Raw genomic sequence first — 17,824 nt, 5'->3', positions numbered from 1 at the left:
TCACAGGGACTTTGAAGCACTAACTTACATGGATGCTGATCTTGGAATAAATTGACGATAGCAAAGATTCCATCTTTGACGACGCCACATAAATGGAATAGGTACTAGCTAGCTTAATAGTTAATATTTGCGCGCTAGCTCTGCATATTCAGCTAGTGTGTGTGCGCGATTGACTGGATTAACCTCACGTCAGTTACGTGCATTGAGTGCCTTTCAGACAGTAGATAAGACCCCTCTGTTACCTCGCAAGCTAAGGAACTGGCAGTGGATCAAACCATTGTGAGTCAAAGGGTGGGGGGGTCGCAATCTTTTGAAACTTAAAAACAAGCTATTAAGTGTCTATAACCAGCACAATTGCTTTCATTGCGTATTATTAATATTATTTAAATGACATAGTTATGTTTCAGTGATATATTGGGGGGGACAAATCATATTTTTCCCAGGATGGGGGGGTCGTGTGTCCCCCGTCCCCCCCGGGATTTCCGCCCCTGGATTTGATACTTTTATTGCGATTCGATGTTCCAAACATATTGCTCAGCATATGTCTGCTGCAGAGAGACGAGAGAGCATGAGAAAATTAGTTTTCATCAGTCTTGGATAAAATAGGGCTGAAAACATGTTGGGTCTATATATATATATATTTATTTTTTATTTTTATTTTTTATTTTTTTTATAGATGGAGAACAAGCTATAGGATGAAAAATACCAGCGTTTGACAAGGTTTAACCAACTAGTGCTAGCTAACGCTACCTAACAAAAAATTCTAATGGTATTGTGATATGTGACTGTGTCTCTTATTTTTAGCACAAGTTGACATTAGAATTGATGTGCTGAACTGAATATCATTCGGAAGTATGCGTAAATGAATGGAGAATATAATTGTTATATAAAGCTGTATGTGTTGTCTCCTCTGTGCCCCTCTAGCTCCAGTGATTAACGTGACTGAGGCCCGGGAGTCAGCCCCCACCTCTGGGGAGAACGGCAGGGAGCCTGGCCTGGAACTCTCCTCTGATTCCAAGGTGAGAGAGGAGGCAGGGCGATGTTCTCACTCAGTCTCTTCTCTTTCTAGGTAGAATGAGACATCCTGTTGTTGGCTCGGGAATAAATTGTCTGTCTGTTCCTAATCTAATTTGGTCTCAAAGAAATGCCCCCAAGGTTTCGCTACAGGGGAACTCAATTCATTGTATGTCTACTGTCTAGCTTAGAATAACTAGCCTATTGTTCTGTTCGTTAGATTGTATGTAAACCAACCAGTATAGTGACTTAATCTTTGTATATTTACTGTGTAATGTGTTTGTTTGCGTTTTGACAAATCTACCGAACAAACCCCCTCATTCAGCCTAGTAGTCATTCAACAGCCGCTGTAGCAGTGTATAGTTTAATTGAATTAGCTGGAGCTATAGGATGCCATTCTGAACTGTCTGCTCCGTGCTAGTTCCTATTCGAAGAGTTTAAGACTGGCTTGACATTTGGTAGCTGTATAAAGGATCTTATTCAGTCTTACAGTGAGTTGGCCATGAAAGCCATGTATTCAGTTCGTTATGTAACCTGTGGTACTGAGCGCAAAGAATTCAGAGGCTCATTTCTTCTGTGATAAAGCCCAGTTCATTGGGCACACTGTCTTAGTTGTACTAGGGGTAATGCATCCCGATAGGACCATGGGACCCTCCCCCTTTGCCATTGTGATTATTAATCGAGACTCCACTAACTGGATTTTTGTCCGGCAGATGTTGTCCTGCCATGGCAGGGTAGATGTATGGTTCTCAGGGATTTATCTGAAAGTGAACATGTTGTTAAGAGGACAGAGCTCAAAGTAATTGAGTTTTGAATTTGATTTGAATGGGAACAACCAGAGTACGACGGTGCTCTAACTCGATTTCAAACACCTTCCTGTTTTTGAGTTTCTTCCCCCCGTTATCTCTTCTGACTTCAGTCTGTGTCTCTGTCCACTAATGATGCCAGCTCTAATCCTGTTGTACAGTTGTAGAATGTGACTGACCTCCCTCACACCCCACCCCCAGCACCCTTTGACCCCTGACCTTTTTCCACTGCCCCCTCTCTGTGACCTCTCGTCTGCACCCGTGTCACTGCTGCACCCCTGACTTGACATGTCTCACTGACTAATAGTGTGTTTCTCTCTCTCCCCCTCTCCTCTCTTTTCCTGTGCACTCTATCCTGTTACTGTTTTATAATTTCTCACACACATTTATTTTATTTTCTGGGTTGTGATTTTGCTTGCGTTTCCCCTACTCGCCCCTCCCTGCATGGTGTCTACATGTGGACTGCTCTCTTTCTCTATCTGCGGCGGGGAAACGATGGTCCCTCACTGTGCAGTCTATCTTCATGTTCCCCCTGTCCTTCTCCTCCTCCTCCTCAATCTCATCCCTCCCTCCCATCCTGGACACCATCTCTGAGCTGGACGTTCTGTCCGACATCTCGGAGGACGGGGACAGGGACTACCCGGGTATCTGGGACCCTGATTGTACCCAGCAGCAGCATGCAGACAGCTTGGCTGCAGCAGAGCAGTACCATCACCAGCCTCTAGAGGCCTCTCCTCCCCCCTCCCCCCTGGCCTGTAGCTCAGAGCCCCAGGAAGGGTCACCTGCCCAGGCCAAGGCTGCCGCTCAATCCAGGCTGGGGTTCTCCCTGCTGGGCATGTTGACGGGCCTGCACCTGGGCCTCCTTCCCTTCTCTCTGCTGGATGAGGACGGCTACGTCTGCTTTCCCAGTCTGCCCCAGGACTGTGCTGCCTGCTTGGTCCCCGCGGGGTTGCAGCGCTTCCTGCCCCTCTCCTCCACCTCCCTGGTGCCCTCCTTCATGTTCATCTTGGCTGTGCTGCTGTCTGCCTCCCAGTCCCTGGCTCTGGCCTTGCTCCTGGCCCTGCCCCTGGCCTTGTCGCTGTGCTATCTGGAGCCCAAGGCGCCCGCCCCGGTGGCCAGGCTCTGCTCAGACAAAAACACTGACACACACACTGACACACATACTTCCCTGCTGCAGGAAGAGCTGTGTGACCAGCTGTGTGACCCTGCTGCCTAAAGACCTCTGACACTTTACGCCAACGCAGCGACGGCGCGTCGTTCTCTACGTACTTCTACACACTATTTTGTGCGTGTCAAATTTTGGAACGAATCGTATACGACGCTCCGTCACTTTGTTTGCGTAGGGTGTGTAGGGGCCTTAAGTGGCACCATGTCACTACCTCGCCTCCGTGTTCTGCACTCCCTCCCTGTTATGTTTCTCTCTTTGTTTTCCTTCTCCAAACCCTTTGATTTTCTGTGTAAAATGACCAAATTGAATTGTAATCTTTCGCCAATCTCCAGAGATCTTAAATTAGAAATCATATTGTACTAGTATTGGCTGCTCTGTCATGAATCCTTTTTGTTAAATGAATAAGAGGACAAGGATACCTTGTACAACTTTTTAGTGTTGTAAAATGATAAATTCCTGTCATCGTACGTTTGGCTGGAAATGTTGATAAACCGCTAGATGTGTGATATGTTCAGTATATGTCTGTTATCAAGCTACTTTTGGCCTATAAGGACGTTATTGCAGTGTTTCACTCCCTGCCCCTGTCCTGTTCAGTGTTATTAGTCGCCATTTAATATTCCAGAGTTTCTCACAATTTTTGGAAAACAGTAAAAAAAAAACACAAGGTAGAAAATACACAACAAAAAAAAACGTAAAATCAGCTCTACACAGAAACGAGACCAGACCGCCGCCCAGTATCCCGGCCAAGGCCAGCATGTGCATCCCCCCCCCCCCCCCCCCCCACCTGTCTCATTCATGCCTTACTCTCATGTGGGCGGAGCCTGGCTGCTCCTCCCTCAGTCACATGACATCGCACCGTTATGTGGTGCTGCTGGGAATCAGCCTTTCCCATCATCCATTTCACCTTCTCTTTCTCCCAACAAAAACCATTCCCACTACATGCAGGTAGAGGAGGAGCCTAGCGAAGGGGCAGCGGCCACACCTACTGAGGGCACTGAGGTCTGTGAGGGCGGCGGCCATCTTTGCCGTCGTACTGCACCTTTTAAAGATGATCTATAATACCATTTATACAGAGAGATATGGGCAGTGCAGGTGTCAAACTAACATGTCCTTTTCTCCTTGGCACTCATAGATGAAAGGAGATGAGCCAGACTCCTCCCAACAGGTTGATTTGATTGGTTGTTTGATGGTGTATTTGTCTGTAAATCAGCTGGGGTTTTCCACATCCTCTCTGCGCCTCATTTTGCAGCCTGGGTTTGACTTTTGCTGCAGGAATGTATGCTTTGTTGTTGTGATCTGGGATGTATTCGGTGTGTTTTATTTCCAGGGGGAAAAAGGAGTACAACACACTGCTGTCCAACCACGCGCCACCAAAGCTGCACATAATACAGTTTAGGACATTGTTCAGGATTGGCTTGCCTTAGCTGCAGCATTCTAAGGGTTAACACCCAAATGAGCTCCACATTGTGAGGACTAAGTGTTCTCTATGTCCATATTTTAGTATTAGAGTTGATCACTACACAGCTAAGGTGAAGTGTGGTTTGGAGAGGGTCCATTCTGGTCTGCCCTGACCACTACTGGACGTCCAGTGTGCTTGTGGCCCCCTCTCCACAGCCTCCGCTCTGTACTGGAACTGTCCTGACTGCACAGGTTCTCACCTCTGGCTGCATCTTATTTCCTCATTTTTATTTTTACACAAATGCCTCATGTCTTCATTTTTTTGATTCCACAGAGCGGAAAGTTGAGAGTGCAGGGGGAAAATATATATGTCAGACATAGCAATTTAATGTTGGAGGTTGGTATGACTATGATGACTATTGGCGCCTAACCAAAGGGAATCAACGCCCAAGCCTGTGTCCTCTTGGCTCCTGTCCCAGGCTGACTACTCCAGTCTACCTCTCACTCTCAGGCTCTGTGTTTGTGATTGTGTGTTTGAACACCAGTGCATGATTCTGCATGTGGGACAGGGATGGGGATTGGGTGCATGTCTGACCCAACAGGGTTTGGTGTTTAATGGGGTGAGGGTGGCCGCTGATTACCAGCCTACTATTGAGTCGATTTTTGTATTTCTTTTGTGAGCATATTATTTAGTATTTTCCGGTGATATCCGACTAATATTGTTTCCCTAACCCATTTAGGGATTTTCCTGCTTTGGTTGGCTTGATTTGAGTTTTGAATTTGTAATGGTACAAATAACAAACTAAACCTGTCCCCAAAACGTGGAACTGCCATGATGCCTTATACCATGTAATTACTAGAATGTCTTTTTACGCTATTAAACGTAAACAAACAACACTTTTATTATGACCTTCCCTTACCGAGGTCACGATAGGAGAAATTACCTGGAATAGACTCGTGAAGTGTAGATAATGAGAACAGCGTTTCAAACCTTCTGGAGTATGTTGAATGGAAATGAAATAAAAAAAAAAATATATGTAAATGTTTTTCAAGTGAAGCCACACTCTGTCACTTATCACCATGGCAACAGCATGTGCCTTATGCCATGTATAATTTCTCACCTGTCGAAATGTGACGAGGAGACGCATTTAAAGCTAAACCCTTGTTCGACAGTGTCAAAGGGAGAATTGGTCCCTCTGATTGGGTTCCATTGGCAGTTCCATGTTTTTGTCGTTCACGTTGTAGGCTACTACTGAACTAAAGGGTTAAACTCTTGCCAAAGCCTCACCTCACTGATGCCTCTCTCTCATCACAACCTTTGATCAGTGTGGATGTTTTCTACATCCTCCAATTCTCTAAAAGGGGCTCATATGAGTGGAAGTCGTAGTGCTTTTAATTGGAGAAAGTTATCCGTTAGTGAGGTCACGATTGGGACAGCGTGTGGGCATTATTTCTTAGTCTCACTAAATACAGTGAAGAAACGGTGCCACTACCAGCCTGTACATTCTGTGGAGTGATAGCGCCTCCTGGTGGCTGATAAGGAAATGCCCTCATTACTTGGAGCTAGGTCTCCTTGGCCAAACTAGGCTCATAATTGTAATATTTGTATTAATATTTACGGATCCCATACATGTTTGTAATAAAGCCATATGAAAGTTCACATGTTCAAAAATGATGTATTTTATTTATTTATTTGCGCAAACTGTGAGGTAGGAAACAGCGACAAACGCCTATAATTCTGAATGCGGTCACAAATGGTACACCCATACACACACTAAAACTAGCCGTACACGGGCAGTCAGTGAGGCTTGGCGTCCATCCTGTTACTGTCATGGTTTCCAGACTAATGTAGCTGTTGTCCGTTGTTGTTGTCCCCCCCCCCATGTTGTCCCCTCTCCTCAACCCCCACCATGGCTATGTGTGGCGTCCTCCTGGCACCACTAGGACCTGGATAAGACTCAGGAGGATGTTTTGAAACATCAGGCTAGCATTAGCGAGTTAAAGCGCAGTTTTATGGAGGCCACCCCTGAGCCGCGTCCCAGTCAGTGGGAAAAGCGCCTCACAGCCAGCCCGGCTACCAGCCTGCGTCTGCAGGCCCAAGGGGTACGTGTCCAGCCGTGTCCTACCGTCAGTCCTCCTGTCCCGCCAGCCTGCCTGCATGTCCTCTACTCTCCTCCCTGTCTCCAACTCTCTCTGAACTGTCTCTAGCCTGCCGGGAGGCCCTGGCTCCACCCTCCTTCCCCTGGTTCTGGCTCTCTTGATGTTGTATTATGATGTGACAGTTGGGATGTAGAAGCAACACCATTACTCCTCCGCCCTCCCTCCCTCCCTTCCACTAACTCAGCAATCCCCCCCGCTGCTATCCCGAACAGATGGGTAGACCACTCTCTAAGAACACCACCTGTCAGTCCTCTACACGTCACAAGACTACACTGCTCTCTCTCTCTTGCTCTCGGTCTCTCTCCCTCTCTCCCTCACCTCCCTCTGACTGATAAATGGATTTAATGATATTACCCATAATCCCAACTGTCACACGCGGGCCTCTGTGGGCTCCTCTATCTCCCTGTAAATGCCATTCTTCTTTTGTCAGCCTATGGCTGAGCCAGCTCCTCTTCTCCCTCAGCCAATGGCTGGCTGAGTTTATCTCGTTACTGTTGCTGTTGTGAACGGTCAGCCTCCGATCGGATTAGTTCTCTGGCTGACTGTCCACATCTTAAGCACTCTGATCTCTTGTATTTCTGTCCTGAGCCGTAGATGCACGTTATGTCAGACTGCACCACCCAATGTTCTTCAGCTCTTGTGTTTTTCTGCGCTCCTCAAGTTTTGCCCTGCCTATTATGTTTGATGATGCACAGAGTAAGCGGTTTTATTTGCCCACTGTTATTGTGACTTTCCCAGGGCTGTCCAAAGTGTGCTTTTCTTTCTTTGAGCTGCAAATTTCACTGCTGAATTTCACAACTCTGTGCTTACTGTCTTTCACGTGCACTTGTGCGTCGGTGTAACTGCTCCTCCTCCTTTCAGCTGGACGAGCCTGACTTTTGAGTTCCTACTTCAAGTGGCTCCTCTTGTGATTTTCCCACCCTGTGTTTCAGACCTGTGTTTGGCTGTGTTGAGTGGTGTACTGCATGCCTGCCTCTCACTGGTCACTCTAGTCACTCTCTCTACACCCGACAAGCAGGTGATAGTGTTCACACACAGGCTTGGGTCTGGTCCTGGACCTCTGATAAACAAAGTGTGTGTGTTGTCTGTGTTACCGACAAGTGCTGCCTCATTCCTAGAACGCACACCTCCACCATCCCCGTCTCCAAACTGCACTCAATCACTCTGCTCCATCACTCAGCCACTGTATAGTTTTAAGGGCACTTCTATATCTTCTGTTGCGTTGCACTGTGTGTGTGTGTAGACTAGCTTGTGAAAGTGACGACTTTTCTTCTCTTCTCTCCAGTAATGTCTGTCCTTCCTCTTAACTCTGACATCTTTGCTTTGTCGTTCTCTAACCTGTGTAGAGCTTGGAAGAGGAAATGACCTCCATTTTATTCAGTAAATTTGCCTGCGAGTCTGGTCTGGTTGATCCCGGCTGCACTACCACTAGGCGAGCAGCAGAGGGTGCTGTAGTCACTGCATCTGTCCCTCTGGCCTCAGCTCTACTCACTACCGAGGTGCTCAGTACAGATGAATCAAAACCAAGAAAACATCAGGTCGCTACCCATGCGACAACTAATGTATTGTCCCATGGTGCATCTCTCTAACTCTTGCCACACCAAGTTCATGACCAGTCCAGACTACCACACACAATCAAAGTAGTATCACCTATTATGGTGACTAGTTGTGTTGGCTTGGCAGTGCACAATATAATGCAAATAGAGTATTTGCAGATGACTTACTCATTTTACACACACGCTGTAAGAGATATAGAGCAAACAAGGCTGGCCATAAACTTTGGCATGAATATTTTCTTGTCATTTCATACGCTTCTGTCAATTGCCATTTCTTTCTTTGAATGCTTGTGTTCTGTCTCATTTGAGCGGAGAGTGTTACTAAATGTGTTTATATGCTATAGAACTGTTAAAGGTTCCCTTCCTACAGATGGGTAGTGAGGTGGTTATGTTTTGTGCATGTCAGAGAGAGAGACAGTCTCTTTCTCCTAACCCGGAGAACCTGTACAGTGCTATGGTAACCGTAGTGATTCCTGATGTCATGCTGATGTGTGCGAGTGACCGCTGCCTGTTGGTTGCCTTTACGTTCCACAGAGATGCCCCCCATCCAGAACCCAGGAGCCTCTCCCTGACCTCACGGTGGACACGGTCGCCAAGGTGGTGTCCCCCCCATCTAACACCGCCCCTCCTCCATCTCCCCCCACACATATACTTAACTTCCAGCTCATCTCTCCTTTTTCATTTCAGCCATCTCTTCTTCCAGCCATCCATCTCTCTATTTCTCTCTCCTTTTTCTGGTTGCTGTTATGCTGCTCGTTCTCCATCTGTTGCCATTTCCATCCGTCCTTATATTCATTGCGTTGCCTTTTTTTTTTCAGTTGGTGGTGTCGTTGTTCTTTGTTGGGTTGTGTGGTCATCTTTTACGTCTTTGTTGTTCTCTCTCCATCCCGTTTGTTGTTTTTGTTCTCTGGTGTAGAGCGCAGATGATAAACAGAAATCCGGCGAGGCGGCATGGCAGGCAGCAGAGGTTGAGATAGAAGAGACGGTAGTCGTCGAGGAGATCAGGGTGGCCCCCAAAGGCTCCGTCACCGTCACCACCCCTGAGGTGATCACCCCCGTCGCCGTGGAGACTGAGGTCGAGAAGCCCAAGGAGGAAGTTAAGGAGGAGCAGAAGAGGCCTGTGAGCGTGTCCTCGGACAGTGAGGAGGAGGAGGAGGAGGAGGAGGCGGGGGAGTACCATCCGCAAGTCACCGTCAGCGCCTCAGTGGACCAGATCAAAGAAGAGCCCGAGGAAGAAGAAGAGGAGGAACAGCAAGTCAATGAAGAGCCAGTTGCAGAACCACTCCCAAAGCCAGTGGTCGAGGTAAAGGCCCAGCCTGTCCCTGCAGTAGTGGAAGAAACCTCGGCGACAGAACCACAACTAGCCCCTGTGGCGGAGGAGAGCCCCGAGGACATCCTGGTTACCCCTGACGAGGCCCCTAACGGGCACGCCGAGTCCCCTGAGGGCCATCCCGGCCCCGTTCCCCTGGAAGAGGAGGAGGAGGAGGAGGAGGAGCCCAGAGTCAACGGGGACGCGTCTCACTCCGAGACAGAGCGCCTCCCCCAGGTTATGTGTTGCTCTGAGGTAAATGAATGGCTGCCGTCTCCCAGACCTGCGTAGTGCAGAGCACGGCCCGTCGCCTAGCCTACTGCTGCATACTACGCACTTCTGACCACCACCACCACCCACCTACCTACTACATACCTAGCTACCTACCTACCTTCATATTGTACCTGCCTGCTGCTTCTCTACGCTGTCTGTCCGTGCTTCTGTCGCTCAGCACCTGAGCGCCACAGCAACGGAAGGCTGAAGGCCTTTCACCTGCACAGCGGTCGCTTGGGCTAATTTTCGCTAAAGGAAGTTAAATGATAAGTGATAATCGTAAGAAGTAATGGCTAACATCTCCCAAGCAGCACCTTCCGTTGTGCATCTGTGCCAAAGCTCTGCCCTACTCTACTGTGGATCTGTCCCCCAGACTACTTCACTGTAATCATCGCCACCTCTCAGTCCACCACGTTTCTGTTGGTGTTTTGTTTTTACTTTACATTATACATACTGTGAGCACGTATACATACATATACACTATACATGTGTGTGTCGGCCCTGGTCCCTGTGTTTGTGAACGCACTGGCAGAGATGGCGCTGAGAATTGTGTGTGTTACAGCATGTGAAGTGTATCCCCTTCCCTGTATTGGGTCTTTATTTGGTTAAGTTCTTGGTTGAGATGAGTCACTGGCATTAATTGGGTTTTGTCTCTGCCGTGACGGTCTTCAAGGACTCGTCCTCCCAACCACTTACTTAAATGTCACGCCGTTCATTTGTGGGAAAGTCAATGCATGTCTGTATCGTGTTGTGCTGTTGGTCGCCTGTGGCAAAGATCAAAGCAAAAATGCATTGTACCGTTACATCGGAGTTCCAAAAACCTCTATGATTTGCTTCGTTTGCTTCATTTTGCATTTTCAGTTGGTAACTTCGCTTGCATGCGCTTGGTTGCATGGTTACGCCAAAGACATTGTCGTTTATAGTTCTGTGCATTTTTGTAACGTTCATTTGCAGCCCGTGCATGAGTTCTGTTCCTACTTCTTTAGAGGTTGTGCTGTGTTTGCCTTTGCCCTTGGTATATGTGAAGTGTGTGTCTCTGTCGTGACTCTCTCTCCCCCTACCCCCCCCAGCCACCCGTGGTGAAGACCGAGATGGTGACCATCTCAGACACGTTTGCGGCCCAGAAGACCGAGATTGCCACTAAGGAGGTTCCCATCGTGCACACCGAGACAAAGACCATCACGTACGAGGCTGCACAGGTAGGCCCGCTACCACTAAACGGCTAGTGTTCAGACGGGTGATATGACGCTCTAACTGGCTCCGTGTGTGTTCTCCAGCTGGACGGCAGCGGAGACGGCGAACCAGGCGTTCTCATGACGGCCCAAACCATTACCTCGGAGTCACTGTGCACCACCACCACCACACACATCACCAAGGTAACTACACGTCACCACAGTGACCCCACGCGTCACCGTGGTAACCGCGCAGCCGCACGCTTCGCCGTGGCAGCCGCACGCTTCGCCGTGGCAACCGCACACTTTGTCATGGTAACCTCAAAGCCACATCCATCACCAAGGTAACAGCCCAGCTCTCCCTGGTCTATTGTGTAAACGCCATGGTATGTAGACTGTGGACTCTGTGGCAGGGAGGATTGGATTCCCATCTGGCAGCATTATTCTGTGTAATCTGTGTGCAAATGTAGAGCAGCCTGCTCTGTAGTCTGTGTTGATGCTTGGGGCTGTGACTGGCACCTACCCAGCCTAGGCAGAATTCCTCTGTTGTGACTTGGTGCAGACTCATAGATGCCAAACCCCAGGCCAAGTTTGTGTGCCGCACCTGGCTTCAACAGACCCCAAACATCAGTGGACAGTGTTGCTAGCTGACTGCTGAAGAATTCTGATTTTCCTCTACTCCGATGTGCCCTTATGCAAGCGTTAAGTGCCTTACATAAGGGCATATCGACAAATGTTTACCTAGTCAGCTCGGGGTTTCGAACCAGCAACCTTTCAGTTACTTGCCCAACGCCCTTAATCGCTAGGCTACCTTGCTGCCTATTCAAGTCTTACCTTAACATTATAATTATTTCACAATACTGATGACGGTTCAGCTCTTAGAGAGATATATACTGCTCAAAAAATTAAAGGGAACACTAAAATAACACATCCTAGATCTTTACATAGTTGAATGTGCTGACAACAAAATCACACAAAAATAATCAATGGAAATCCAATTTATCAACCCATGGAGGTCTGGATTTGGAGTCACACTCAAAATTAAAGTGGAAAACCACACTACAGGCTGATCCAACTTTGATGTAATGTCTTTAAAACAAGTCAAAATGAGGCTCAGTAGTGTGTGTGGCCTCCACGTGCCTGTATGACCTCCCTACAACGTCTGGGCATGCTCCTGATGAGGTGGCGGATGGTCTCCTGAGGGATCTCCTCCCAGACCTGGACTAAAGCATCTGCCAACTCCTGGACAGTCTGTGGTGCAACGTGGCGTTGGTGGATGGAGCGAGACATGATGTCCCAGATGTGCTCAATTGGATTCAGGTCTGGGGAACGGGCGGGCCAGTCCATAGCATCAATGCCTTCCTCTTGCAGGAACTGCTGACACACTCCAGCCACATGAGGTCTAGCATTGTCTTGCATTAGGAGGAACCCAGGGCCAACCGCACCAGCATATGGTCTCACAAGGGGTCTGAGGATCTCATCTCGGTACCTAATGGCAGTCAGGCTACCTCTGGTGAGCACATGGAGGGCTGTGCGGCCCCCCCAAAGAAATGCCACCCCACACCATGACTGACCCACCGCCAAACCGGTCATGCTGGAGGATGTTGCAGGCAGCAGAACGTTCTCCACGGCGTCTCCAGACTCTGTCACGTCTGTCACGTGCTCAATGTGAACCTGCTTTCGTCTGTGAAGAGCACAGGGCGCAGGGGCGAATTTGCCAATCTTGGTGTTCTCTGGCAAATGCCAAACGTCCTGCACGGTGTTGGGCTGGAGTCTGTTTCTGACCGTTCGAGCAGACAGATGCACATTTGTGGCCTGCTGGAGGTCATTTTGCAGGGCTCTGGCAGTGCTCCTCCTGCTCCTCCTTGCACAAAGGCGGAGGTAGCGGTCCTGCTGCTGGGTTGTTGCCCTCCTACGGCCTCCTCCACGTCTCCTGATGTACTGGCCTGTCTCCTGGTAGCGCCTCCATGCTCTGGACACTACGCTGACAGACACAGCAAACCTTCTTGCCACAGCTCGCATTGATGTGCCATCCTGAATGAGCTGCACTACCTGAGCCACTTGTGTGGGTTGTAGACTCCGTCTCATGCTACCACTAGAGTGAAAGCACCGCCAGCATTCAAAAGTGACCAAAACATCAGCCAGGAAGCATAGGAACTGAGAAGTGGTCTGTCGTCACCACCTGCAGAACCACTCCTTTATTGGGGGTGTCTTGCTAATTGCCTATAATTTCCACCTGTTGTCTATTCCATTTGCACAACAGCATGTGAAATTTATTGTCAATCAGTGTTGCTTCCAAAGTGGACAGTTTGATTTCACAGAAGTGTGATTGACTTGGAGTTACATTGTGTTGTTTAAGTGTTTCCTTTATTTTTTTGAGCAGTGTATATTGAGGCAGCTTATTCTAATGCTTAGGCTATCCTCTGCACTAAATCGAATATTGGCCATATAATTGTGCATGTTAGGCCTACACATCATGAAATTGAGAAAAATTACAGAAAGTAGCCTACAATTAGCTAAATAGAACTCAATTGATTGAACATTAAATGTTTTTCAATATTATTGAAATACAGTACCAGTCAAAAGTTTGGACACCTACTCATTCAAGGGTATTCTTGTTTTTTAGTTTTTTCTACATTGTAGAATATTAGTGAAGACATAACTATGAAATAACACATATGTAATCATGTAATAACCAAAAAAGGGTTAAACAAATCCAAATATATTTTAGATTCTTCAAAGTAGCCACCCTTTGCCTTGATATAGGCCTTATGTAGCCTATACTGTATATATATTTTAATGCAGTCATCTCCGTTTTAATTTGAAGCATTTTTACCCTTTGCTTGTTTGTAACAATTGCAAAGACTTTGGCAACTTTGTATTTGTAGTTAACTTCGTTCTGAAGTTATCAGCGGTCACACACACACACACACACAGAGAGAGAGAGAGAGAGAGAGAGAATGTTTAGAAGAGATCTATGTATAAAGTGGCGCAGAAGGGCAAAAAAAGCATTTAACAAGGCACTTAGCTGTTCTGGTTTGACGCAGTCGGTAAATAACAAGCATTTTCAAGTGCAACTTTAGTAACGATAGTTTTGGGGAACAGTTCTGAGATTTAACGATGCTCCTACAATGGTTCTAACGATGAACTGAGCTTTAAGATGCTTTTGGGAAACCGGGGCCTGAAGGATTTGTTGTTTTACTCGTACAGTATGTCTGTGCACTTATCCTGAACATCTGGCTGTTTGCAGACATTAAAAGGCGGTCTCTCAGAAACCAGGATCGAGAAGCGCATTGTCATCACCGGAGACTCGGACATCGACCACGATCAGGTGAGCGTCAGTCAGTCACACCAATCAGACAGGTCCTCTGGTGGGACCAATTACACAGTACACCACAACAGCTTGTATTACTGAATGGAGGATGTCGGCTTATTACACATCTGTCAAAAATGTTTCCAACATTTTATACTTATGGAAATATGATTTGAGAATGTACCATACTACAGACTGAGGTCAAACGCTCATAATATGTTCAGTTAAGTGGTGTATCTAAGAGAATATATTATTGGCCATTTTAGCAAAAATGAGAATTCAATGTGGTGGCCCAGTATCTCTGGTGTCTGCTCCTTTAGACTAGAAATGGCAATAAGAAGAGGACTTAAGTGTTTTCAATCAATGTCTCAGCTGAAAGAGATGCATCGATCCCTGTGAAAAGACCTCGCTCTCTGATTTAAAGTGGCAAGAGTCTTTTACCTCCGTATGAGAGCTCATCTGGTCATTAAACCAAAGAGTACAGCAGACCGATACACTCCACACAAAGCGGTCCCTAAAGAACTCACAACAACATATGTTTCCACAGTAGAAGTTCTTCCCAAACCCCAAAGGCACAAGCATGGGCAGATATCCAAGCCATGCTTTCCATTCCTCCCCCCACCCTCCCATCCTTTGTCTTCATTTTATGTTTTGCTGTTTTTTTGTTGTTGTCGCTGCCTCATTTCTCATCTGTATCCATAGCGCCTCCATTTTGTTTGTTTGTTTTCTGATCCTTTGTTCTCCTTTATTTCCGTTAATGCCATCGTCTCCCTTTCCTTTTGGGTGTGTTGTTGCCGTGGCATGTTACCACCCCGGGTAGGCCTTGGCCCAGGCTATAAAGGAAGCCAAAGAGCAGCACCCTGACATGTCAGTGACTCGGGTGGTGGTCCACAAAGAGACAGAGCTGGCAGAGGAGGGCGAGGACTGAGGCGCCAGGTAAGGAACAGAAGCCACCAGGAGGCCCAGGGGTGTGGTGATTAGGGGGTTTATAGGGTTAAGTGGTAAAGGTTAGTCCCTCTCTGCTAGGATTCTACAGTGGCCCTTCTAGCCCAAACCGAACAGCACATCACAGGCATCAGCCGGAAATAAGTCCCCCACAGGGTGGAACTGACTGTCTCCTTGTCTTTTTCTTTGAGTTCTCCATCTTTTCTCTTAACTCCCCGTTTGCTCTGTCTGCACTTATGACTGAGCTACTTTTGGATGAATTATAAAGTTCATACAAAATGTCAGCAAACCAAACATCTGCAGATGTGTCACTTTTTCTGGTCAAAATGTTTTGTTTCACTGGCTTTACTAACCTCGTGACGTTACTATCTGTATTCTAACATGCACAGTACTGGCAGACTGTGGAAGCACACTCTCCACCAGACAGATGACCCCTCATACACATAGGAAGAGCAGATTAATGACAATGGTAATTCATTGGTGTAATGGAGGAGAAGAGAAAACAAATATTCCCTGTAGGTTGCTAGCGTGAAAGCCCTTCACAATAGCTCTTTCAACAGTCACTCGACCTTGTCAACCCTTGGAGTTGGAACCATTCCAATCCATTGAAGTCTCATGAAGCTTGGATCAAGCCCAGAGAATTGTCTTGAATACACCTCAGTCATAAATCAGTATCTATGGGCCCATCAAATAGGAGCCAGAAATGGATTCGCACAATAGGATCAAATGTACCCACAGCAAGGCAGAGGCTCATAGACAATTGTTAAATATAGTCGATTCAGGGGTGCTTGGTGGATAATATTCCTTGATTACTTTGGTTTTACTCTGTCCAACCAACTCATTGCTCTGCCTACACCCTGCCCATTTAGCGGTATGTCCATTGGTGGTTTGCTCAGACCGTCATGGCAGTCGTCCGATGCACAGGAACTTGTTTACATTACAGTTAAGCTATTGCTTAAAATCCATCTCCATGCAGAGCCTGCTCTGCACTTCAGAAATACAATGTGCTAAATGTATTTCCACCACTTCAGAGGAGGACCCGATAGACCTCCGGCCTGAGCCAACCCTTCCCGCTTGTTAGTTCTGTCATCCTCTCCAGTTATGAATTTGGGGGGAAATAAGCATGACTGCAGCGGCTGCTGAGAATAGAATGGCGCTTTGATTGGTGTAGCAGCGTATTTACCCTTCAGTGAGAATTTTGTGGTCGTTCTTGTCAGATCATCAAGTGCTTTTGTCTTGTCTACCTACAGAGCCTTCAGAAAGTATTCACACCCCTTGACTTTGTGTTACAAATTGGGATGAAAATAGATTTTTTTTGGAAAGTATTTACACAAAATACTCTGTCAAAGTGGACAAAAAAAACGTGATTGAACCAAAGTATTCAACCCCTGAGTCAATACATTTTAGAATTACCTTTGGCAGCGATTACAGCTGAGTTTTTCTGAGTAAGTCTCTAAGAGCTTTGCACACTTGAATTGTGCAACATTTGCCCATTATTATTTTCAAAATTCTTCAAGCTATGTCAAATCGGTTGTTGATCATTGCTAGAAAACCATTTCCAGGTCTTGCCATAAATTTTCAAGCAGATTTAAGTGAAAACTGTAACTCAGCCACTCAGGAACATACACTGTCTTCTTGGTATAAGCAACTCCAGTGTAGATTTGGCCATATGTTTTAGGTTATTGTCCTGCTGAAAGGTGAATTCATCTCCCAGTGTCTGGTGGAAAGCAGACTGAACCAGGTTTTCCTGTATGATTTTGCCTGTGCTTAGCTCCATTCCATATGGGGTTTTTTTGCCTGGAAAAACTCCTCAGTTCTTAACGATCACAAGCATACCGATAACATGATGCAGCCACCACTATGCTTGAAAATATGGAGTGGTACTCAGTAATGTGTTATTGGATTTGCCCTAAACATAACACTTTGTATTCAGGACAAAAAGTTAATTGCTTTGCCATATGTTTTGCAGTATTACTTTAGTGCCTTGTTGCAAACAGGATGCATGTTTTGGAATATTTGTATTCTGTACAGGCTTCCTTCTTTTCACTCTGTCAATTAGGTTATTATTGTGAAGTAACTACAATGTTGTTGATCCATCCTCAGTTTCTCCTATCACAGCCATTAAACTCTGTAACTGTTTTAAAGTCACCATTGGCCTCATGGTGAAATCCCTGAGTGGTTTCCTTCCTCTCCGACAACTGAGTTAGGAAGGTCGCCTGTATCTTTATAGTGACTGGGTGTATTGATACACCATCCAAAGTGTAATTAATAACGTCACCATGCTCAAAGGGATATTCCACGTCTGCTTTTTGTATTTTTTTTTGTCCTCTACCAAATGGTGCCCGTCTTTGTGAGGCATTGGAAAACCTCCCTGGTTTTTATGGTTGAATCTGTGTTTTAAATTCACTGCTCGACTGATGGTCTTTACAGATAATTGTATGTGTGGGGTACAGAGATGAGGTAGTCATTCACAAATCATGTTAAACACTTATTGCACACAGGGGGAGTCCATCCAACTTGTGTGACATGCTAAGAAAATCTTTATTCTTGAACCTATTTAAGCTTGCCATAACAAAGGGGTTGAATACGTATTGACTCAAGACATTTCAGAAAAAAAACGTAATTCCATTTTGACATTGTGTGTAGGCTGGTGACAAAAAAAAGTACATTGAATCAATTTTAAATCCAGGCTGTAACACAACAAAATGAG

General features: G+C 46.5%; 1 protein-coding gene across 18 annotated transcripts in view; it reads left to right on the top strand.

Annotated features, from left to right (window-relative positions):
• epb41l2 (erythrocyte membrane protein band 4.1-like 2) overlaps nucleotides 1-17,824 on the top strand; it is a 99,376-nt gene that overhangs the window by 79,965 nt on the left and 1,587 nt on the right. For 4 of the 18 annotated variants that reach the window (XM_014205074.3, XM_014205072.3, XM_014205071.3 and 1 more), the window contains exons 12-22: nucleotides 925-1,019; nucleotides 3,934-3,987; nucleotides 4,121-4,153; nucleotides 6,331-6,489; nucleotides 7,893-8,084; nucleotides 8,637-8,699; nucleotides 9,019-9,666; nucleotides 10,755-10,883; nucleotides 10,962-11,060; nucleotides 14,107-14,187; nucleotides 14,990-15,105. In XM_014205074.3, the coding sequence (XP_014060549.3) occupies nucleotides 925-1,019; nucleotides 3,934-3,987; nucleotides 4,121-4,153; nucleotides 6,331-6,489; nucleotides 7,893-8,084; nucleotides 8,637-8,699; nucleotides 9,019-9,666; nucleotides 10,755-10,883; nucleotides 10,962-11,060; nucleotides 14,107-14,187; nucleotides 14,990-15,097 (1,661 nt within the window). In that variant the 3' untranslated portion in view covers nucleotides 15,098-15,105. Of the gene's footprint in view, nucleotides 1-924; nucleotides 1,020-3,933; nucleotides 3,988-4,120; nucleotides 4,154-4,720; nucleotides 4,784-6,330; nucleotides 6,490-7,892; nucleotides 8,085-8,636; nucleotides 8,700-9,018; nucleotides 9,667-10,754; nucleotides 10,884-10,961; nucleotides 11,061-14,106; nucleotides 14,188-14,989; nucleotides 15,106-17,824 lie in introns of all 18 variants that reach the window. The other 14 variants (XM_014205075.3, XM_014205078.3, XM_014205084.3 and 11 more) reach the window with 14 other exon arrangements.

Source organism: Salmo salar, chromosome 06, assembly GCF_965601325.2.
Source record: "Salmo salar chromosome 06, fSalSal1, whole genome shotgun sequence".
Classification (NCBI taxonomy): domain Eukaryota; kingdom Metazoa; phylum Chordata; class Actinopteri; order Salmoniformes; family Salmonidae; genus Salmo; species Salmo salar.
Note: the sequence above shows the minus strand (reverse complement) of the source record. Positions and strands in the feature narration are given on the sequence as shown.